This window comes from Anas acuta, chromosome 2 (assembly GCF_963932015.1).
Source record: "Anas acuta chromosome 2, bAnaAcu1.1, whole genome shotgun sequence".
NCBI lineage: Eukaryota > Metazoa > Chordata > Aves > Anseriformes > Anatidae > Anas > Anas acuta.
Window position 1 is genome coordinate 141,743,324 of NC_088980.1, and position 25,188 is coordinate 141,768,511.

The window sequence follows — 25,188 nt, forward strand, 5'->3', positions numbered from 1 at the left end:
GTCACTAAGAACAATTTAAATAATTATTATGAAATGTAACAAATGTTTTTTTGTCATCTAATAACAGTTATATCGCTTTCAAATTTTAAGGCTTGACAGTTACTACACTCTTATGATACCCCTAAAAATAAATTAAGCAGTGCAAGGTCAAATTTAGCAGAGAGTCCCAATTAAAACTGAATAATTCACCAAACAAGGTGTTTCTCTGCTCATCAGAGTTTGATCTGTCCGAATTTACTAATTCTTGAAGTTATTTTTATTGGCGATTTTAAAATGGCTCCTTTGGTTTATGTCTCACTCTTCAAAGGCAGATGTTGAAATGCATACTCCGGATATTCTGACAATATATCAGGTAAACAAGAAAAATTAGAATTAGGTTGATTACTCTCTCAACCTATCCCTTACTTGCATACAGATAAAAAATATATATATATATATGTATATATATATATATATATATATATATATATATATATATATATATAATCTATTATCTACATCCTTTTATTACTTAGATTTCCAGTCCCTTTACAGAAGGGGAAGATCTATATATTGTCTTTGAGATTAGAGGTTCTTAGAAGCACAGAAATAAATTATTTTAGTGGCACATACACAGATTAATAGTAATGCTAGAAATAGAATTCTGCCTGTATTCCAGACTACAGCAATTCATTTCTTTGTTTAAACCTAGATCAAGAATGAGAAAAGACTGTGTCCCGAGTGAGTATCTTCCCAGCTTTGATTGTTGTATGAGAGAAACCCTTTAATTCCACAAGACAATAATGTATTCAACTGCACAACAGAAAAAAAAGAAAAAAAAAGATTGGTCTTTTTGAAAAATCAATATAGTTGCTTGTTCTAAAAAAGTTCTGCATCGCTGAGCTGCTTTCAATATCACTCTCATCTTCATTTATCATTCTTCAATTTAATTGAGAAGCTAGAAGAAATATTTTAAAGTGATGTGGAACAGTGCATACACCTTGGTTTACCATCAACATGTGGAAGAGCTACTTTTAACGTATTAGGACCAGATCATATTGTGGAGACAATTTTCTTTACATACATAGAATCCAAGGCTTTAGGAATGTAAAAGAACACTTTGTGGTTTTGCCAAAGTAACTACATCACCAAAGTAACATATTTTTTTCATTTTGTATACCTTAATCTTTACTAATTTCTTTCAGAATACATGAAAAATAAAATCAGTCCAAAGAGGTTAGTTTGTATCACCACTGTTCTAGCAATATCCATATTTTCCCTCTGGTTGTCTTCACAGATTATTGGATATTTTTTCTATTGACTGTATAATGAATATTTCTGTTTCTTGAGTCACACAGAGAATTTTGAAAGGTTATACTGATTATGACTTTTACAAGCCTATATTTTCCTGTTTACTGTGTTATGACCTCAGAGATTTCTGTCAGAGATATATGGACAGATCTATCGTACAAACGTCTAGCTCTAATTTTTCACTATTGGTCTTAGCTTCTAGGACACAATTTCATTTGACAGGAATCGTAAATTCAAATATTTAAATATGCCCTACTATAAAGGAAAAAAAAAAACACTAATTATATTCTGGGAAAAAAAAATGCATCAACGTTTTGTTACTGCATCAATATTTTGAAACATTTAAGCCAATGTATTTTTTTTTAAAATCAATCATTTAACATTACTGGGTAGCAGCTAAATTAAATCATATACTAATTTAAGTCAGAACCTCTGATATGTTTATAATGTTATATTTTGTACATATAGATATATACATATATAAACATATGTACATCTACATATACACAAAAATATACATATAGATATGTGTACATATATACATTATCATACCTATAGACAAAACCAATATATGTCCAGGAATAAAACTGTGAAAAATTAAAGCAGATTAAACTTTACACTTATACTTAAAATATTTTAAATAGAAAACAAAAATGACTTTATTTACCTTTGTACTCCAGGTGGAATCCAGTGAAACTTACAGACCCATCGCTCCGAAAAGCCAAATGCATGGTATTTGAACTGCTTTCTATCCTCTCTGGAAGCTTGCTATCTTGAAAGCTTCCAATTAGTGGGCTATTACTATCTGGCCCATCATAGATATAGAGAAAATCATAATTTGGTTCTATACTGAAACTGTAGAAGAAAAAATAGAAATATTAGATAAAATATGTTTGGAAAACATTTTCACTCAAATCAGCTTGCCAGATTGTATAAATGTTCCCATTAGCAGTGTTTTACTGAGAAAAAAAAAAAAAAAGAAAAAAAAAAAGAAACACTATATTGGTTCTCTCTGAACCACTATTTTTCTGCTAGTCAGAAAAAAAAAAAAAAAAGTAAAATTTTAAAATAGAAAGAAAAAATGATTAATGACAATATTTCTGTGCCTGAAATAAACAACTTGAATCAGGAAAAAATCAAAAATAACAAATAATAGGAACCCTTGGCAGAAATGCTTTACAATATAATGATAGTCAGCAGTAGAGTAGATAGTACATAGCTCAGATAGTACACAGTTTAGTCAGACTGAATACTTTCATATAGCTAAGGGGTGATCCTCCATTAACCCTGTTAAGAAATTATAACATTTTGCCCATCATCAGTATAGCTGAAAAGGTTTAGTATTCAAATCTTTCTTTTGAACTTTTTTTTTTTTTAAATTTAATTAGTTTAGTTAATTAAATTAATATAGTTCATTCATTTAATTTTGATAATTTTGAACTTAATTTTAATCAAAATGTGGTTAACCACATTTCCTTGTAACATTGTCTGTGTAGAAAGAAGTAAAGCAAAAGATTTGTAGTAAAAGAATGAAGATAACCGCTAGAAATATTTTGTCTCTAGTTGCTAGTATGTCCTGATAAAATAAATGTAGAAATTAAAGGCCTAATCCAGCCTTTTCAGTGAAAATACTTTTTCTAACTTTTGGATTATTTCCAAAATATTTCCTTACAAAATAAATAAAAAATTCAATAGCTTTGATTTTCAAAGTACAGTAGTTGGTGTCTGAGTTTAGAAGAGGTAGGTGGAATAAGTCCCACTCGAGTCACATGTAACAATACTAAACAGATTTATTTTTTTTAATCCAAAGTTTTGCTCATATAGGAATTTTGTTGTTGTTGTTTTGTTTTTCTCTCACTCTGGGACAGTCTGCGTGTCATTAGTGAGGCAAGTCTCAGTAAGATCTACTTTGACTACGACTGAGCTTGTCAGTTTCTGTCAGGAATCACAATAACTGTCCAGATTTTTAGAATGACTGGCCAGTAATTGGGATCTATATAGTCTTCACATAAAATACTGGGTTGCACCGTAAAATACTTTTTTTATGCTAAACCTTAGAGTCTCGTATAAATAAATGTAAAATAGAAAGAGCAAATGGTACTTAGGCACCTTCTTAGGTACTTTGAGCTCATGATATTTCACAAAGCTAAAAAAATATATATACATATATTTACAAGTGCTAAAGTACAATGTCAAAATGTTTAGCAAGTTAAAACATACAGAAATCTCTAAGCAAATAGTTAACTTGTTAATTACATATATATTTTTGAGCAATTAATTTTTGAGGAAGGAATACTTTATGTCATATATTGTCAATGAATCATCAATGGAATAGTGAAATTAAAATTTTAAATTTATTATGTTGATTTATATCAGATATTACTGTCTTTGCAATGAATACTTTAGTTTGCGTTCTGATGTCTGAATCATTTACCTAAATATGAAACATAGCTCACTGAATGCTTTTGAAAATGCTTTTGTAAATGAAATGACTGTCTAGACTAATCAAACATAATGTAATAAAAGGTTTCCATGGTGCAATATAGTTGGCATCTAATATTATAAAAGTAAATATCAAATATATTTATCAACAAAGCAAATACTATAGCAGCAAATACAGCAGCAAATAAACAGCTACATGACCAACATCACTAAAGAGTCATCATATTGCCACTGATCAGAAAAATAAAGCCACTGTTATAAAACATTCAGCATAAGTAGGGCTTAAATTTGATGGGACATTACCAATATAAATTTTGTGTGGTATTACCATATTCCACTATCGGGATGCATATTTTTCACACATAGTAAACATGCATATTAACTTACTTTATGGGTTACACACAATGCACATATGAGAAGTTCCTCTGTAAATTCTATTAGCTCTATTTAATGTTTCATTGTAATAAAGGGAAATTGATCTTGGAGGTCTTTTCCAGCCTTTATGAGTCTATGATTCTATTTATGGACATGGTTTAGTGGGTGATGGTGGTGGTTGGACCAGGTGATCTTGGAGGTCTTTTCCAACCTTTATGATTCTATGACTCTATGAAATGCTAAAACTGTTCCATTTAATAACCAGAACAACATGAAGTATACTACTGTTCATGAAATGATAGGGGTTACACTGATAAATACATAATATAATAAAACTACATTTAAATACCACTTTTGATATTTTCTATTTAATATCAGATGAATTTTTCTTTAGTATCAGATGAATGTCTCATACATTTAATGCAAATGCATTAAAAGACTTTCCTGATGGACTGGGAAGTATTCAGAGTAACCACGTCACTTTCTCAGGAACAGAATCTCAGTAAATTCACCACTATCCCCTTCCACATTAGTCAGGGTAAACTGAGGAACTGAGGGTTCTTTAACTGAACAGGAGTAATGAGCTGCCAAGCTACATCTCTGTGTGCAGTGAATACTTTAATACCTTTGATGAGACTGCTAACATATATAACAATCACTAATCACACTGATAGTTAAATGGAATATATCCAACATCGCTCTATATATCCTACATCGCTCTGATCATCTGCCACTAGTAAAGTCACAGCCATGATTTTTAAAATTATGAGCAAGTAGCACTTTACCTGATAAATGCTAATGATATAACATAGTCATTATTAACAGTGATAGTCCAGTCACAGTCTCTGCTGTGGGGATAAGGATGAGGGAAGTTTGGTGAAAGTATAAAACCTGATGAGCCAGTCAAGTTTCCTCCACAGGGAGCTGTGAATAAAAACAAATTGGAATTAAGGAAAGAAGGTAGGAGAAAAAGCAACTATCAGCAATCTGTTCACCAACATTTAACGTCCCTGAAAAGTTAAACAAGAAACAACTGAAGTATCTAAAGGGCCTTAACAGAAACAACAGCTGAATTCACATTTCTCCTTAGACAAATACTAATAACACTCAGTAAAGCACTTGGTTTTGAACTCTGTGTCCTTTACTTTGTTTCCGTAACACTATGTGAGGCTTTTCTGAAAACACTGTGAACTTCAGACATGTTCTAACTGCAGACATAAAAAACATGACTGGATAAGCTTTTCACTTTCTACTTCTTGTTACAGGCATTCTAAAAGAATATTTTAAGGTTATGAAATATGATTTACTTACACTGATAATGCAACTACCTGCATTTTCACCATACAGAACTGATTAGTAATTCAGATCAAGACTGATAATATAAAAAATCAATAAATATAAAAATCAACAACAAAAAAAGTCTAGTAATTGCAACTTTCACATTCAATGATAATGAAATTAACCCCCTCATCCTGTCATTATCCGATTAAGCAAAGAGTCACTCTCTGTCTTTTTTTATAAGTCCCCTTTAAGCACTGAAAAGTTACAATGACGTCACCCCGGAGCTTTTTCTTCTGCATGCTGAACAGCTCTTTCAGCCTTTCTTCATAGGAGAGGTACTCCAGTCCATTGATCATATTTGTGGTCCTCCCCTGGACCCTCTCCCACAAAGACTGACTATCAATACTTAAAGGGTTCTTATAAAAAGGATGGAGAAGGACTCTTTACTCAGGTAGATAATGATTGGACAAGGGGGAATGATTTTAAACTAAAAGAGGGGAGATTTAGATTAGAGGTTAGAAGGAAATTTTTCACTGAGAGGGTGGTGAGGCACTGGATGAGTTTGCCCAGAGAAATTGTGGTCATCTCTGGAAGTGTCCAAGGTCAGGTGGGATAGGGCTTTGAGAAACCAAGTTTAAAAGGCACCTATCGTTTATAGTATTAGACACAAGACAAATACTGAATACTATAATAAACCATCCAGAAAGAAAGGCAAATGACAATCTACTAGGAAAAAAATATTTGTAATGTATTAGACAATGAAAACTAGATGTAGATTATGTCATCCTATCTTCACAGACTCAGAATTGTCTAGGTTGGAAGACACCTCAAGATCATCGAGTCCAACCTCTGACCTAACACTAACAAGTCCTCCACTAAAACATATCGCTAAGTTCAACATCTAAACATCTTTTAAAGACCTCCAGGGATGGTGACTCCACCACCTCCCTGGGCAGCCCATTCCAATGCCTCAGTAAAGAAGTTCAACCCTCTCAGTAAAGAAGTTCTTCCTAATATCCAACCTAAAACACCCCTGGCACAACTTTAGCCTGTTTCCCCTCGTACTGTCACCAGGCACGTGTCAGAATACGTCAACCCCCACCTCACTACAGCCTCCTCTAATGTACTTATAAAGAGCGATGAGGTCACCCCTGAGCCTCCTTTTCTCTAGGCTGAACAAGCCCAGCTCCCTCAGCCACTCCTCGTAGGACTTGTTCTCCAGACCCCCCACCAGCTTTGTTGCCCTTCTCTGGACTCTCTTGAGCACCTCGATGTCCTTCTTGTAGCGAGGGGCCCAAAACTGAACACAGGACTCGAGGTGCAGCCTCACCAGAGCTGAGTACAGGGGGACAATCACTTCCCTAGACCTGCTGGCCACACTGCTTCTTATGCAAGCCAGGATGCCGTTGGCCTTCTTGGCCACCTGAGTACACTGCTGGCTCACATTCAGCTGACTATCACCCAATACTCTCAGGTCCTTCTCCGCCTGGCAGCTTTCCAACCACTCATCTCCCAGCCTGTAGCTCTGCTTGGGGTTATTGTACCCCAGGTGCAGGACCCAGCACTTGGCCTTGTTGAACTTCATACAGTTGAACTCAGCCCATCTGTCCAGCCTATCCAGATCCTCCTGCAGAGCCTTCCTACCCTCAAGCAGATTGACACACGCACATAACTTGGTGTCATCTGCGAACTTACTGAGGGTGCACTCGATGCCCTCATTCAGATCATCGATAAAGATATAAAGAGGACCGGTCCCAGTACTGAGCCCTGGGGAACGCCACTAGTGACCGGCTCCCAGCTGGATTTGACTCCATTCACCACGACTCTTTGGGCCCGGCTATCCAGCCAGTTTCTAACCCAACGAAGCGTGCACCAGTCCAAGCCAAGAGCAGCCAGTTTCTTGAGGAGAATGCTGTGGGAGACGGTGTCAAAAGCCTTGCTGAAGTCAAGGTAGATCTCATCCACAGCCTTTCCCTCATCCACCAACCACATCACTTTATCATAGAAGGAGATGAGGTTTGTCAAGCAATACCTGCCTTTCATAAACCCATGCTGACTAGGCCTGATCACCTGGTTGCCCTGTAAGTGCTGCGTGATGACACTCAAGATAATCTGCTCCATGAGTTTCCAGGCACTGAGATCAAACTGACATGCATATAGTTTCCTGGGTCTGCCCTCCAGCCCTTCTTGCAGATGGGCGTCACGTTTGCCAGCCGCCAGTCAACTGGGACCTCCCCCAATAGCCAGGACTGTTGATAAATGATGGAAAGCGGCTTGGCCAGCTCCTCTGCCAGTTCTCTCAGTATCTTCAGGTGGATCCCATCTGGCCCCATCGACTTGCGTACATCCAAGTGCCATAGCAGGTTTCCAGCCATTTCTTCATGGATACTGAGGGTCACATTCTGCTCCCCATCCCCTTCCACCAGTTCAGGCTACTGGGTATCCAGAGAGCAACTGGTTTTGCTGCTAAAGACTGAAGCAAAGAAGGCATTAAGCACTTCTGCTTTTTCCTCATCTTTCATAACTAAGTTCCCCCCCGCATCCAGTAAATGCTGGAGATTCTCCTTAGTCCTCCATTTTGCCTTGATGTATTTGTAAAAACATTTTTTGTTGTCTTTGATGGCAGTAGCCAGATCGAGCTCCAGATGAGCTTTGGCCTTTCTAATTTTGTCCCTGCACTGCCTCGCAACATCTTTATAGTCCTCCCGAGTGGCCCGCCTTCTTTAACAAAGATTGTAAACCCTCTTTTTCCTGCTAAGCTCAAGCCACAACTCTCTGTTCCCCTTCCTGGCTTCTTCAAGAATGGAGAACTCTACCATTTCATGGTCACTCTGCCCAAGACAGTTTCCAACCACCACATCTCCCACCAGTCCTTCTCTGTTTGTGAACAGATGGTCTAGCGGGGTACCTCCCCTGGTAGGCTTACTAACCAGCTGTGTCAGGAAGCTATCTTCCACGACGTCCAGAAACCTCCTTGACTGCTTTCTCTGGGCTGTGTTGTGCTTCCAGGATATGTCAGGGAAGTTGAAGTCCCCCATGAGAACGAGCGCCAACGATTTTGCAACTTCTGTCAGCTGCCTGTAGAACTCCTCATCCATCTCCTCATTCTGGTTCGGTGGTCTATAACAGACCCCGATCAGGATGCTAGCCTTGTTGGCCTTCCTGCTGATCCTAACCCAAAGGGACTCAACCTTGTCATTCCCAGCCTTGAGTTCTACAACATCGAAAGATTCACTAATATAGAGAGCCACACCACCACCCCTTCTGTGCTGCCTGTCCCTTCTGAAGAGCCTATAGCCAGTCATTGCAACACTCCAGTCATGAGAGTGGTCCCATCACGTTTCTGTGATGGCAACCAAGTCGTAGCCTGCCTGCCGCACGGTGGCTTCCAGCTCCTCCTGTTTGTTACCCATGCTGCGTGCATTAGTGTAGATGCACTTCAGTTGGGCCATTGCCTTCTCCTCTGGCCTTGCCATTGTTCCCCCTGGCACAACTCTAACAAGCCTTGTTTCAGCCCTGTCCCCCTTCTCACCTAGTTTAAAGCCCTCTCAATGAGCCCTGCCAGCTCCTGGCCCAGGATCCATTTTCCCCTTAGAGATAGGGACCCGTCTGCGGCCATCAGGTCGGGTGCTGAGTAAAGCACCCCAATTTAAAAAAAAAAAAAAAAAAAATTTCTGTGTTGGCACCAGCCTCTGAGCCACGTGTTTATCAGGTGGGCTTTCCGTGTCCTCTCTGTACCCCTCCCTGCCACCGTAGGGATGGACGAAAACACCACCTGTACCAGCGCTCCATCTACTACTCGTCCCAGTCCCCTAAAGTCCTGTTTGATGGTCTTCAGGCTTCTCTCTTCAATGTCATCACTGCCCGCCTGGACTATTAAAAGAGGATAATAGTCAGAGGGGCGAACCAGGTTGGGAAGCTTTCTGGCATTGTCCCTGACCCTGGCCCCAGGGAGGCAGCAGACTTCCCTGCGGGTAGGGTCAGGACGACAAACAGGTCCCTCTGTTCCCCTGAGAAGGGAGTCGCCCACAACAATTTCTGTCCTGGTGGAGGCAGTCCTGAGGCATGGAGCTGGACTTCCTCACTCTAGGCATCCTCCTGGGTAGACTTACTACCTCTTTCTCAGCTACTGGTCTCTCAAGCTCCAGCACCTCAAAACTTTTGCATAAGGGCACCTGGGAAGGTGGGGCCAGTGGGGAAGGGCATCACCTGTGATGTCAAGCAGGGACCTGTCTCCATTCCTCCTCATCTCCTAGGTCCCCTGCCTCTGCCCGACAGCAACAGGGCAGGGGGTTCACCCCATTTGGGGTGTCTCACCCCAGTGCCTGCCCTTCAGGCCGCACAGGGAGTTTCTCCACAAGTCTATCTCGCACTCACACTCCCTGATATCCCTCAACCTCTCGACCTCCTCCATGAGTTCTGCCATGAGGTGGACCAGGTCATCCACCTGCTCTCACCTCACGCACATACATGTAGTCTCTTTGCCCCCCGCAGGTGGTAGCAACAGGCTCAGGCACTCCCTGCATCCAGAGACCTGAACTGCCGTAGTTTTGAGTCAGTCTGGGTAGTCTGGGTGTGTACAGACTTCCTGGAGAGTACACTGTGCCTGGTGTACAACATTGCAGCTGAGCTAGCAGTAGACTGCCATTAGAGGAGGTGTTCGTATGGACGGGGGGGTGCGCTCTTCCTTTCCTGCTCACCCTGCCTGCACGAACTGCAGCGCCACTCCCTTCTGATGCGCCACGCCCTGTTTGCCCATCCTGTTTGACCGTCCTGGTCGCTCTGGCTCCCTAGGGGCAGCTTTTGAATGGCTGGGGAGGGGGCACTGCTGGCTCCGCCTACGCCTCATTCTCGCCTCGTTCACCTCCCTCCTGAGGGCTGCCGGGTACTGGCAGCTCTCTTGAGTGGGCTTGGTGCCAGAAATATTAGCCCTGCCTGTCTGATCCCCCACTCCACTGCAGAATGTGTCTGCCCCAGAGCCAATTGCCATGGCAAGATTGGTTCATAAACCTCTCTGTAGACATAGTGGTAAGCCAGCATTGTACCAGACAGTCTGGTACAGAAATCACAGAATCATTAAGGTTAGAAAAGACCTTCAAGATCATTTAGTCCAACCATCCACCTACCAAGCAATATTACCCACTAAATCATGTACCTAAGTACATCTACCCTTTCCAGGGACAATGTCTCCACCACTTCCCTGGGCAACTTGTTCCAATGCTTAACCACTCTTTCTGAGAATAATTTTTTGCTAATTTCCAGCCTGAACCTCCCCTGCTGCAACTTGAGGCCATTTCCTCTTGTCCTATGTTACATGGGAAAAGAAGCCACAACTCTCCACCTCAACACAGTCTCCTTTCAGGTAGTTGTAGAAAGCAACAAGGTCTTCCTTGAGCCTCCTCTTCTCCAGACTAAACAAACCCATTTCCCTCAGCTGATCCTCATAGGATTTGTGTTCATAGTCCTTCTCTGGACACATTGCGGGGCCTCAATGTCATTCTTGTACTGAGGGGCTCAAAGCTGAACACAGTACTTAAGGTGCAGCCTTACCAGATCTGACTGAGTACTGGGGAACAATCACATCCCTGGTCCTGATGGCTACACTGTTTCTGATACAAACCAGGATGCCGTTGGCCTTGGACACTTGGGCACATTGCTAGCTCATGTTCAGCTGAGCATCAACCAACACCCCCAGATCTTTTTCCTTTGCACAACTTTTGAGCCACTCTCACCCAAGCCTGTAGCATCACATGAGTTTGTTGTGGCCAGACTGGATGACCCAGCACTTAACCTCATCCTGTTGGCCCATTGATCCATCCTGTCCAGGTCCTTTTTCAGGGCCTTCCTTTCCTCTGGCAGATTGACACTTCCCTCCAACTTGGTGCCATCTGCAAATTTACTGAGGGTGCACTCAATTCCCTCATCCAAATCATCAATAAAGATATTAAACATTACACATACATATTACCAAAATAAATTAAATACATATTGATATCAGTTGCTTTCATTTTATTTAATAAGAGACATTAAATATATTTATGTCACCTCAAATATACATAACTGCTGCCAGATCTTCAAAAAAGCACATATGTCCTTGAACTTTACTTGTCCCATAGCTATTGGAAGTATACATTTTTTCTGAGATCAATAATAGTGATTAGGATTTGCCTCAGAAGAAGTTATTGGAAGGTTACCATCTATTCATATACTGTTGTAATTTCTTATTTTTCACCATGAATCAGCTAACCAAGTTAAATGCTTTCAAAATCTATTTAATATGAACTATGTTAATCAGAATAGTATTAGACACTAAAACAGTATTTCCAGAAATAAATGGTAGATTTTTTTCTTTGTAAATAAATGAAGACTGCCACAGTAATGGTAATGTACCATCTTCTAATTATTTCCTTGCATAATTTTACCTTATCTATAAAAGTTCTCAGTGATATGCCCTTACATATGGGCACGTGAATTTTAAACATATCCTCCACAGTTATCACCATTCTTTAATTTTTAAGGCAAAGCTAACAGTGTAATTGACACTGATTTTCTTGCTTTCATTCTCATGGATCATCAAGCTATAAATAACATGGCCTTGTAAGGGAAAGGATAACAACTATCACACTAACAACTACAGAGGAAAGATTCTGTTAATTCCCGCTGAAGTTTTATACAGAGTAAATAACAAATATGCATTTGTTTCCTCCAATAAAATTCCTAGAGCAGTAAGATTAATTACACCAGAATTTCAAAATTTTGGAAAGCATTCTTTGATTGTTTTCTGCATACCTATACAGACTGGTGGGTTGGGCTGCCAGAAGTACCGATTTTCTACCTGAATGCAGGTTATTCTCTCATCTCCTTGCAGCTCATACCCAGGGTCACACTGAAAAATCACAGTGTCTCCAGGTTCTCTTCCATCCCCATTTCTAGTTCCATTCATAGGGACACCAGGATCACGGCAGGCAGTAGCTACAGAGCCTATCAGAGAAGAGGAAAAAATAAAATAAAGCAGGCAGCTTTTCAATCCATGTTTGTCACATTAAATTTTTCTAATCAGGTAGCTCTGCAAATCCAAATTTTTCCTACTGACTTCTAAAAGTTTGAGAAATCATCCAAACATATATGGACAACAGTATGCAGCTTTCATAAAAAACTATTTTTTTTTCTTTTTTTTTTTTAACCATGTTTTAATTATTTACAGTGTCTAATGTTTATTTAATATTTTTTGGGGGACAGATTCTGTGAAACACTGAAATTTGTAAAAAGAAAAGTAGAAGATTTAGTAGCACCCTGAACACTCAGGACTAACTAAGAGGAATTTTTAATATAAGTAATAGAAAGTAGACTAAGAACCTCAGATTGTAAACTATGCTTACATACATCTTAAATTCTCCATAATCCTGTACTTCTTAAATCTATGTACTGTGTAACACCTAGTTGCAAATTTGTAAGTGAATCTCATTCATTTTATATTTATACACTTGCGAATAAAATATCTACTGTGCTAGGCCTTTGCAACACTTAAAGAAATCGCCTACACAAAAGCATGCATAGACATAGTCTGAGAGAAGATATTTATACCTAATACATAAATACAGATTATTCCTGTGGTCCACACAGAATCACAATGAGAAGTTATTTCGAGATTTATATATATTTTCCCAAGTTTTAACATACTACGATCAATGTATTATTTAATGTTATGCAGCTAAATATGAAAGTTTAAGTGACAAGTAAGCACACTGATGTTTTTTGAAGTAAATATTTCCTACTTACATTATAGAACTGCAACATGCTATATGCACTATGAATATATGCACATAAATAACAAATGTCAGGGTGGTATGTGGAAGCAAACCCAGTGACCTCAGCAGTCTCTATAATATAAACACAAGGTAGCAGGACTAGGAATCAGTTTTGATACCCTCGTTCTGGGGAGCTTATATGAGCAGAAAGCAATATATTAATCTGAAACGTGGGGGTTTTACATATTTACCATATTCCTGAAGAAGATATGTTGGTCTAAATTTATTAATTCCCTTAAAGAAAAAATATAAATCTATATTCAAAAATAAATAAATAAACAAAATGTTATGGGGTTTCTTGTGGTGTTGTTTTCCATTTAAGAAGTCCTGAGTAAAGAAAAAAATAATAATAAAATAAAATAAAATAAAATAAAATAAAATAAAATAAAATAAAATATACGTTCAACAGAAATTAGGGAAAATTTTCCTCCATATTTCTCAAAGATTAAATAAACATTTCTTTGAAATGCTAACTGCTGATAACAAATGAAAGACTTTTTTTTTTTTTTTTAATATAATCATGACAGTTTTTAGAAGTTCTGCCTCAGACACAATGACCAGGTGTGCTGGTTTTACCTTGCTAGGCAGCTGAACTCCACCACAACCACTCTCTAACTCACCCTCCTCAGAAGAGAAGGAGAAGAAGAAAAGGAAAGAAACAACTCATGGGTTGAGATAAGGATAATTTAATTAAAGGAAGAATAATTATTACGGGAAAATTATTATGAATTAAATAATTTGACTAAAGGGAAAAGTGAAGATGGAGAAGGAAAAATTATAAATAACAATAATAACAATATATATATATATTAAAAAAAAAAAAAAAGCCCATACAGAACATGTGGAAGTACAGAGGAAGTAAATTTCTCTCTCTCTACTTCCCACAAACGAGCAATGCTTTACCACCCCCAGCCTGCTGGCTTTGTGAGTGTTAGAGGGAGTCCTGATGCTGTGCCAGCACTGCTCAGCAGTAGACACAACACTGGTGTGATACCAGTGCTATTCTAGCTACAAATGCAGAGCACAGCACTGTATGGGCTGTTGCAGGAAAAGTTATCTACATCCCAGCCAGACCAAGTACACCAGGACTCCTGTTTATATCTTCAAATGAGCTACTGATTTCTAATTTAAAGTATATTAATAAAATATGGAATTACTAGATTTCACTGTGCTATACTAGATCTTGTAAATGCAACATGCAACAGAATAAGATACTGGAGCTAAATCACAATATCACTTCAGTATTGTTCAACACCTTTGCTAACTACCTGGACAATGGGACAGACTGATCTCTTGCCAAGTTTCCAGACACTGGGGGATCAGTTGATATGCGGGGCTGCTATGCAGGGAGACCTCAGCTAGTTGGAGAAATGGCTTGAAAGAAACTTCATAAAATATTGTGTTTGGGAATTTTGGTAATAATATGCTGTTGTTTTTAGTTGTTGCAGAGCTGTACTTATTACACAAAGCCAAGGACTTTCCATCTTGTCATGCTGTCCTGCCAGCGAGTATGCTGGGGGTGCACCAGGAGGGGACACCGCCAGGACAGCCAGCCTAGACTAGCCAAAATTATGCCATATGGCATCATGCTCAGCCATAAAAGATGGGGAAAGAAGGAGGAAACGGGTGTGAAGGGGAAGTTTGGAGTGATGACATTTGTCTTCCCAAGAAACCATTATGTGTGATGAGCCTTGCTTTCCTGAGAGTGGCTGAACACCTTCCTGCCAACAGGAAGTAGCGAGTGAACCCCTGCTTGTTGTGTTTGCATGTGCAGCTTCTGCTTGAGCTAGAAAACCATCCCTATCTCACCTCATGAGTTCTCAAACTCCTACCTTTCTGATTGTCTCCCCCCTTCCACCTGGGGAGAGGGAGTGAGTGGCTGTGTAGTCTTCAGTTGCCTGCTGGGGTTAAACTACAGCATATTATGTCCAACCTTGGAGATATTCAAGGCCCTAAGCATTATGATCTGTTTGACTGCTATGATCAAGAAGTTGGACTAGAGGTCTCCAGAGGTCCTTTAAAACTTTGTGAATTCATATTAAATACACAGAGACTTCATCTAAAAATAAAAAGACTGCTTTAAAACTGATTTTTGCATTACAGCATTAAAATGCAAAAGACAGGTGCTCTGCATCCACAGCAGAGGCAGATAAATTGCTATTAAGTCTGGATTTTAGGCTTTTAAGCACTCCATCTTTAAAAGTCTAATTCTCATTTTTCAGAGTTTGTTAGGTAATTTGCAAGGCTTTATTAATAGTATCAATTCTAATTGAAGGATTTATGAAATAATCGGACAGACAAGGTGAGCTCTTATTTTAGAATCAACTGTTAACATCATACACAGATTCTCAATAGGTTAAATAGAGTAAGTTAATATATTTTCAATAAAAAGAAAGAAAGAAAGAAAGAAAGAAAGAAAGAAAGAAAGAAAGAAAGAAAGAAAGAAAGAAAGAAAGAAAGAAAGAAAGAAAGAAAAGAAAAGAAAGATGGAAATAACCCAGCATGTCATTAAACATAATAGGAGTCATGAAACTACATATTAATTTTTACTTTCTCATAAATAATTAGTCTTAATTTGTCTAAAATCTGTAGAAAATAATACTCACTTTCTCTGTTAAAGTCATTCTTTAAAGAGTCCATTTAAGAAAGAGAGAAAAAAAATCTCCCTATTTCATTACATGCTTTGTGATTTATTTATTTATATAATTGTATGACATTATTATCTGCAGGATAATAATGGCAGTGAGGACTTCTTAGTGCAACTATACTGTTGTATTACAAAGCTACTAACTTGAACAGTTAGAATAGTTGTCTTAGTCTGGGTTATGTGATTGGGCAAAATTGGATAAAATCTGTGGATAGGTATTAACATCGGACAAGTCTAGTAAAGATAAGGTTTTGACACATCTCTTGCTCTAAATGTTTACTTTATCTCTATATAAAAATGTTTACTTTATATAAAGTCTTCTAGATGTTTCTGTTAAGAGCAAGCACTCAATTCAGTTTTAAATCTGGCACCTCCATTTCAAAATATATACACCTATACAAGCGTTTTACAAATCTCACAGATCTGGATACAAAATTTCTCCTGTCATTTTGATTTGATAATATGCAAAGTGGTGATAGTAGTAGAGGTTTATGTTTTTTAGTAGAAGTAACTAAGGATTATAACAATCCTAAAAAGAGCATTTTCATCTACAGTTCTTTAAGTCTTTAAAGTTCCTTCCCTTTAAATCACTTTAAAAAGAATATAGTAGGAAAAGGTATCAAAAAACCTTTCCACACTTTTGCAGTGAGAATAAAATGAAAAATAATTATTCTCTTATTCTCTTTCTGACAACCACATATGTTTTTTTGTGAGAGTATGTTTAAATTAAACTTACTTTATTATGAGTGGGATTCATTTAACTTCATTTTGTCCATGAAACAATTAGGTGTCTTATATTTCAGATTCCCTATACAGACACTATAACAAGAGAAAAACATCTATTTCTGTCTCAGACACTTAAATTCTAATGTGACAGAATGGAAGGGAATATAAGGTCAATCTTTCTTCCACTCAGAGAAAAATCCAATATGAATTGTTTATATTAGAAATCTAACCTTTACCCCAAGAATATATTTGTTACAATAAATATTACTTTGACCCACATGACATCATATATTTGACTTAAAAGGAGATTGAAGTGAATTGTCATTTTTTTTTCTTTTTTTTTTTTTTGGTGTTTTGTTTGTTTTAAAACAAATCAAATTGTCAGAAAAATAAGTTTCAAATACGGAAATATCTTTTCAGGTAGACAAAGTTAAAAAATTGTGCCACAAGAAGAAGACCAGAAAAGGAAAATTTCAGTACTGTATATGGTTATAATACCACCACATTTCTTGAGAGCTAATACTTACTAATCATATATTCAAAATTAATTTCTTAATTCCATCTTTCTGTCATGTCTTCTCTAGTCTTCAGTTTCTATTTGATTGTGCCCATCCTTATTACTGTTTTAAACTGTGATTTGTTCATTTGTTTGATTGAGAGAGGGTCTCTATTATCAGTCTTGATAGGTCATTTTCTGTATTGTGTTCTCTACTCACTCTTTGCCTCTTCATTCTGCTTACTTATTAATTTATTAATTCATTTATTTTTCATAATCTTTCTTCAGATTATTTTTATCTCTTTCAAAGTGTATTAACTTCTTTACTTTTGAAATAGATATTCCAGTAGAAGAGCTGATCTCCACCCCCATTAGATGTTCAATAACTACCATCATCATTTCTCATGAATATTTGTTGAGTGAGCAGGAACAATGAAGTGCTGTATAACTCTGCTATCATACCTGCAATGCAGTCTTGAAAGCTTTCTGCAAAATAAATGGAACCAGCTATCACAATTTCATTATTATTCATATATAGGATCTAAAGTACTTTGTGACATATGAAATAGATAGCTAATTTATGAAAAGAATAGATTGATTTTTCATTCTGTCATTGTAGAATTGTCACTGTTATCACTGTAAACTCAGCATTACAAAAAATCTCTTAATGTCACATCATCTTGAATACCTCATGAGGTATGATTTGTAAATGTAACAGATTACAGTGCAATAAACTACATGTATATCTTAGCTGTGAAAAAGACATACTTCAAAAGCTCTCTATTACCTAGTACACAGCACAACAGGTGCAAGAACAACAGGGTTTAGCATAAACTTGTGTGGGGTCACTTGAGAGCTTTGTTTCCTAATAAAAATACAGAAATGTTCAAAAATAATTTATTCTATTTTTTGACAGTTGGAATAACTACACTGTAATTAAGTCAATAGATCAAGTACTAGATTAAGAGCTCAAAGAAAGAGTTCCTGATGAAGAACTCCAGATTCATGGTGGGGCTGAATGAAACTTGATACTCAGTAGATTACTTATTAGGGGACACATTAGACATACAGAGTTTGTATATCTACACGGTCGGGATGACAAAAGTGTTTCAACAATAGCATTTCATATTTCAGAACTGAGTGTGTTTTGGAATCCTCTTACAGAGCTGCAGAAGCCATTAAAACAACATTTAGTTGTACCCAGAAAGACTTCCAAACACAGATCTGTCTACAGATTTTGTTGATGTGGAGTATAAAAGCATTTTGATACATCTGTTTATCAATAAGGCACCAATGTACATTTAAGCAACAAAATAAGTATTACAAATTGATCATTCCTGCTGCAGAAAAGAGCAAATTAATGCCAAGGTCAAAAGGTTTCTGATAATTCATGAGCCCAAGCAGTTTGATATGTGACTAATGTCTAAACATGACAGCTTTATACCATATGCAGGAATATGCATATGGTATAAATGCAAAAGAGTGATAAGGCAGTAACAGTAACCAGTAACAGTAACCAGTAACACTGATGCTGGGATCAATATAATAAACCTCTGGATTTCTCACTGTTACAGTGATTTCTAAATTTAGTCTTATAATGCATGCCAAGTCTAATTAAAGAGTAAAGAGTCTGAATACCAACCCTGAGACAAAATAACTGTTTTGATTAATTTGCAAATGTCTTCTGGACAGAAAAGAAATAGTAAATTTTGTTTATCTGATTACTAGATTTATTTATTTATTACTGCAGAGCACAAGATCAGGGCAGAAGCTTTAAGTTTTCTAAGTTTCTAACTTTTCTGAACCCACAGCATGTCAAACAAAACAAAACAAAACAAAAACTTAACTTATTTAAATCAACATATTCTTCTGAACTCCTATCACTTTAAATTCAGCTTCCTATAACTGTTGGCATTTCAGGTGTGCCTCTGCCTGAACCAACCCTGACAGACTGCACCTTCAAAATTCAAGCTGTCCTAGACTCCTTTACCCATATAGACAGTGAAGTCTCCCTGCATCTCTAATACTTTCTGTTTCAGAATCAGGTCACCTTGATGTTTTCTATCTCAAAACCAACCTACTACACAACTTTTCCTGAAAAAGAAAGAATCAAATGGCCACTCTGTTTTCACTCAGTCTTCTACCAACAGAAACACCGATACGTTTTTGTCTATTTTAAGCTTTAGTATCTGCTAGATCTATCAGAGATTTAGGAGAATAGCCAATATAATTCTTAAGTAAATTCTAGCCATAGAGTTAGTTTGTTGATTTTGCATGACTTTGTAGATTCTAAGTTTGTCAGTTATTATTTGAAGATTAAAATGAAAAATGTTAAAAATAAAGCATTGAGTCAGAATTTCATCAGGAACCATCCCCAACAAAAGGAGTACAACATTTTGCACCGTCAGGGTCATTAAGGTTGCCCAGTCAAGTTCTCTGTTTGCTTAACTCTTAGCTACATCATAGGCACTTAACTTGAGGTTTCATTCCTCTGTGTCCTGAAACAGTAATTAAATAATTAGGAAGTGTAAGATAGGTGAGAGGGTTTTTTTTGTTGTTTTGTTTTTTGTTTTTTTAATTTTTATGAGGAAAACAGAAGTTAGGGCACACAATTAGTAAATTGAGGCAGACCATAGTTCAAATCTCTTGTTAACTTGAAGAAGGAGATAGAATAAATACTTATACAACTTATCACATAGAAATTTCTGAGTAGTTTAGAGTCAATAACTTATAGAATGCAATATATGTCTTAGTTTGAGGTTCTGTTTCAAATACTTTTCAAGTATTCTAAATAAAAGTGCTTAGAAAGAAAATTGCCATAGTTCTGTTTCAAATACTTTTCAAGTATTCTAAATAAAAGTGCTTAGAAAGAAAATTGCCATATCATCAATATAAACTCCTGTTGAAGATCTTCCAAGAAGATCTGGAAACAGATGGAATTCTGAAATTAATTTCTGGAAGAAAAGAAAGTCAATGTTGAATGTCTAGACCTTAGACAGAGGATTGTCTTGTTTCTCTTGTTGCTGTATGGATTGTGAGAGATGAGAGAGCAACATGTGCTGTGTAACACACTGTCAGTAGCAGACTCCAGGCTACATGCTCCAAACCTTCTTAGAGCAGCAGCAGCAACCTGATTGACAATCTAAGGTGTTGGCATAGCCAACAGGTCATTCCACTGTCCAAAACCTCAAGTACTTATCTTGCAGACAGCTGGGGCCGTATCCAACAGATCTTTATAACCCTCATTGAACTTTTCTGAGTATTATTTTCCTCTAGTATTAAGCATTGACTAAATGCATCCTAGCACCAAGCTCACTAACACACCAGGACAGGAAACAGATTGAAGAGGAGGTGTGTACTGGAGCAGGAAGGGTTACACTCCTGAGCAGTAGCCCTCCCTGATGTCACAGGGACTCCAACTTGTGTGGAGTTAAAAAAATAAAAAAAAATAGACATGCAACACAAAGTTTGAAGGTCTTGACACTTCAACTATCTTTATGATTTTCTGTACTTTGACTGTTGTCAAATGAAAGGTTAAGTCAAGAATTGTTTTGTGTTGAAAACCAAGTTCAATGAGTTACAGGTGTCTTATGCATTTGTGAACCTGTCTAGTCCTTCAACAGTGATTTCACTACCTGTCCCAAGGCTCACAGAAACAGACAAGCAACAACTTGTATTGAGCATGGAAAAGTGCATGAAGGAAATGGCTGCAAAGTCCTTTACAAGGTACAACCCCAGTTTGTCAAGGTAAGGCAAAGGAACATTTCCATTTTGTTACGATCATCTTGATAATAAATAAGCAGTAACATTTTTGTGTGGTACTGTTCTCTTAAACCTCTGTTGCATTATTCAAAGACACATGCACAGGTTTATACACCCACATCCACACATAAATCAAAAACATTTTTTTCTGTGAAAGTGTCACCAGCAAAAAAGCATTAGGCCTGAACCTGACTAGCAATCTTTTGATAACTATTATTACCAAAAGCTATAGAAAGCAAAGCCATGCCTAGTAACCTCCATACTATTCTCTAAGTACACATTTGACAAGTGGGAAATCCAAGTGAGAAATTGTAGGGATTTGGGGGAAAGGCTTTTACCCTCTGAAAATGACTACCAAATCCTGCAGCGTTATCATGGCTATGCCTGATTTGCAGTCCACCCAGGAAGGAAGCTTCCCACAGCATAGGGAAGAAGGGTCGGTACAGGATCCAAGCTGCCCACAGCTGCGTGTTCATCCAGAAGCCCGTGCAGGGCTGAGGGATCTACCCAGGTACAAAGCCCCCTACAGAAAATGTCCAAGGGGTCCAGACAGGTGACTGGAGACCAGCAAAGCACTGCTTAGGAGTCTTGTGCTGAGCTGAAAGGGGCACATGGGCCCATAGGTGAGGATGTGAAGCTGGCCAGGGCCTGCAAGGCCTACTTAGTGTACTCAGGATCCTGATATAGGGAAAGATTTCATACAGAAACTTTGAAAGGTAACAGAAGCAGATTAAGTTTTAAGAAGCTGGAAAAAGCTGATCTTTTAAAAAAATGTTTTACTGAATTCGCTGCTCTTGGAAAGACTGAAATAATTACTTAAATTTCTCTCTGCACGGAGTTGACATCAAGGACCTTATTCTTAGCTATCAGAGACAGATATTTTTAGCTATAGTTTATTGTAATTTCATTTAACATGTAGGAGAGTTATTAGTCACCTTGGGGAGGGAGGGGAGAAGGGGAGTTGAGAGAGGAGGAGGAAGTGGGGAAAGAAAAGAGAATAAATATGGACAGTGCCTTGAAAAAAAGAAAAAGAAAAGAAACATAATGTTGTCTGGTTTGTGTTTGCATCTCATGCCACATATTCATAGTTTTTAGTTATACCCCTGTCCATGTTTGATGTATTTTGGAGTTTATTAACCATTTAACTCCATAGACAGTCTGTTCAGTGTAGATTCACCTGTTCCTTGTGTGGACTTTTCATGACCAAACAACAGATGGAGTTTTGAAAGAAATCACAAAGTCTTGGTTGACAGAGATGCCAAGTCAAATGTTATTATATGGTCATAACATTATTTTTATTTTATATCGTATATAATTTTTTATGATATCTGGAAATTTTATAGTTCTGTATTTCAACAGTAATGGTTTGTATGACTGGTAATTACAAGTTTTAGAGTGCTTTTTGCACAACTCAAGTTGGAAAACACAGACTACTTGGCTAACTGCATACTAAAATATTAATTCATTGAAATTTTATTCAGAATTTGAATCCAGATTATTTTGTTTAACAATCAGTAGAATGTATAACGGTATTTAGTGGCAATTCTTAATGGAACCTCTTTTAAAAATATCTTTTACATTGTAATCTGGTATAGTCTGATGAATTTTTGTGGGGGGAAGTGTGGAGGTAGAGTTCTCTTCAGAGGGACTTTTTCTGATTTTACTGTCAGATACATTTTATACCTTTGCACATGTAGGTTTAATCATATGATCTAACTTGCTTAACTTTTTTGTTGTCAATTTACTTCAGATATTTTTAACAAAATGCATTGTGATGACTAAACATAGTTTTTATTATGACTTCTTGGACAACATTAAAAGCTACTTTTTCCCAGTTCATAAGTAGACCTCTTTTTCCACAAAATTACAATCTTCAGTTCTGAATATCTATTCTCTCTTAAGCACTTGCTTATAGCTCTGGCACTGAGTATGAAATCCAGCCCCAAATAAATTAACTTATGGTTTCAGATAATTGCTGGAAAACAGCATAAAATAGACACTGTGACAGCATGTGATCGTGCTGGCAGTGCATTCCAGCTGGGGAGGAAGTTTTATTTATTTACTTATTTATTTATTAAACCTTAGTGTCTTTCTTTTCTTTTCTTTGTTTTTTAATTACTGAATTATTATTTATTTTATTCTTTTGGAACTAAAAACTTCTTTAAGCTTTTTGTACTGGATCTATCCCTGTTTCAGACGGCATCAGGGAGAAAGAAATAGCTTTTCAGGAAAAAAAAATAAAAATCATTAGGATCTTGGATCACACACAAGGGCTACTCGTGCATTGAAAATCCTAATGATCATAATCCTGATGATGCATATTTTAATACCATTTCTACTGAAAAGATCATTAAGAGGACCTGAATGAAAATACATTTGTTTAAGTAGATTCTATACAGAATACTCACAACCTGTTCTGTTAAGGATACAGTTGTATACAGTTGTGCAGTATTGAACAACACTGCTGGTTTGCCTTGATTTTGCACTCTGGGTAAATTGGAATCCTCTGAAGAGAGGAGGTATTGCTCCCGTCTTTTTTATTTATTTATTTATTATTATTATTTATTTGTTTTTTTTTTTTTTCTTTTCCTGTCTTTTACAATTGTCACAGTTTGTATGCATATGTATATTTGCATTGCAGCCTTACCATTTCAAAACCCTACAATGTTCTGGGAGTTCTTAAACACAGGGCAAAATCCTGACAAATGGTTAAGTCAGAAGGTGTTTAATCTGTTTTTTAATCTATTTGAAGCATTCATTCTTTGTTGATCTGTTGCTTCTTCTTCTGTTCTTTTGTACTATAATTGAACAGGTTGGCATTGATACAGAACTGACCTTAGTATTGATAATATTCTAAGCTTACACATAAGCTGTTACTCTAATATTTGTTAAGACTATCAAAATTTATGAGTTAGGAAAGCATTATACTATTGGTCACTTGCAAAAAGTTACAGAACCTTAGTCAGTAAACAGCTTCTGTTTCAACATTACACCTTCCGAAAGCACAATGGGAATACAGAGAAAAAAGAGGATCCAATTGTTATTTTAATTTTCTTTTTCAGGCTTTATTGCCTTTATGAAAGTGAAACTAGAGAACCTGAGACTGCACAACTGAGTATGTCCAGTCAATAACTGAAGTTCTAGTTGATGCTTTTTTTTTTTTTTTTCCACAATCATATACATGTATAGAAGACTGAAGGATGAACATTGTTTCAGTCAAATCTCTTTGCTAGATCTGTCATTTATATATGTGGGATGCAAAAATCCATATATTCAATTTGAAAAATTACAGCTTGAGAAAGATGCTCTGGATTCCAGTGGTGAAAGATTTCTAGGTTAGTTACAGAACATGAAAAAATATCAGTGATCAAGTATAAATCTAGTTTGATATGCCTTCAAGGAATTTCACTTACATAAGTGTATTTTGGCCATTCTATCAAAATATCACTTCTTTCTAGGTACATTTTTGTGATGTATTCATTCCATTAAAAGGCAGCATATCTTCCAAAATATCCTTCTTTCCTATGGTACAGATTACCTAACATAAAAAATAACTTCAATAACACTCATTAACTGAAAATACAAGATGCATAAGTGACAGGAGGCCAAGACCTTGGAAAAACAGATGATACATCCAAAAATAACTTCACACTTATATTTATGCATTATACAGTAATCTAAGTGTGGTAAAAAAGTAACAGTCTTGAAGTCCTAACCTGTTCCTACAGAAAAAATCTCATCTTGTATGTGTGTTTATGTATGTAAGCATGTATCTATGTACATCTATAAAGAGTGGCTCACAAATTACACAATGGAAAGTACTGATACTGAAAATGAAGAGCAGCAGAAAATCCACCCCCAAGTTGCATTAATGCAATATCAGAGCTTGTCACAGGAAACAGAGCACAGAATACCTATGGCATCTAAAGTATTTACCATGGGGTAATAATTTTTGCAGTCACATGACAAAATGTCAAACCTGTTCTGTTTTATTCTGTTTTGTACCAAATACAAATAATATATAATAAATATAACAATATTCTCCAAAATAACTGTTGGAGAATACTACAAAAGTAGGTTGATTCTGTCCTACATGTAAAAGATATTCCACTGCTGCAGGATGAACTTTGTATGTATCTGAAGATACAAATGTCACACCTAAATGGTTCCACCAAAGTAATTCCTGTATACCTCAGCTGATGAATTTGCCAGTCACATAGCAGTTTGTGTGTAGTTCTCTGTAAGAGTGCCAAAAAAGACTGCTGAATAATCGATGTAGTGTATGAATTCACAGACTTTTTTTTCAGGGTGAAATCTCCACACGGAAAATGGTTAGGGAGATGTTTCTTTGCACAAAGAAA

General features: G+C 36.9%; 1 protein-coding gene across 1 annotated transcript in view; it reads right to left on the bottom strand.

The window, feature by feature from the left end:
* CSMD3 (CUB and Sushi multiple domains 3) overlaps nucleotides 1-25,188 on the bottom strand; it is a 668,812-nt gene that overhangs the window by 207,297 nt on the left and 436,327 nt on the right. Inside the window, 3 exon segments of the mRNA XM_068672527.1 lie at nucleotides 1,958-2,145; nucleotides 4,893-5,031; nucleotides 12,178-12,369. Of these exon segments, the coding sequence (XP_068528628.1) occupies nucleotides 1,958-2,145; nucleotides 4,893-5,031; nucleotides 12,178-12,369 (519 nt within the window).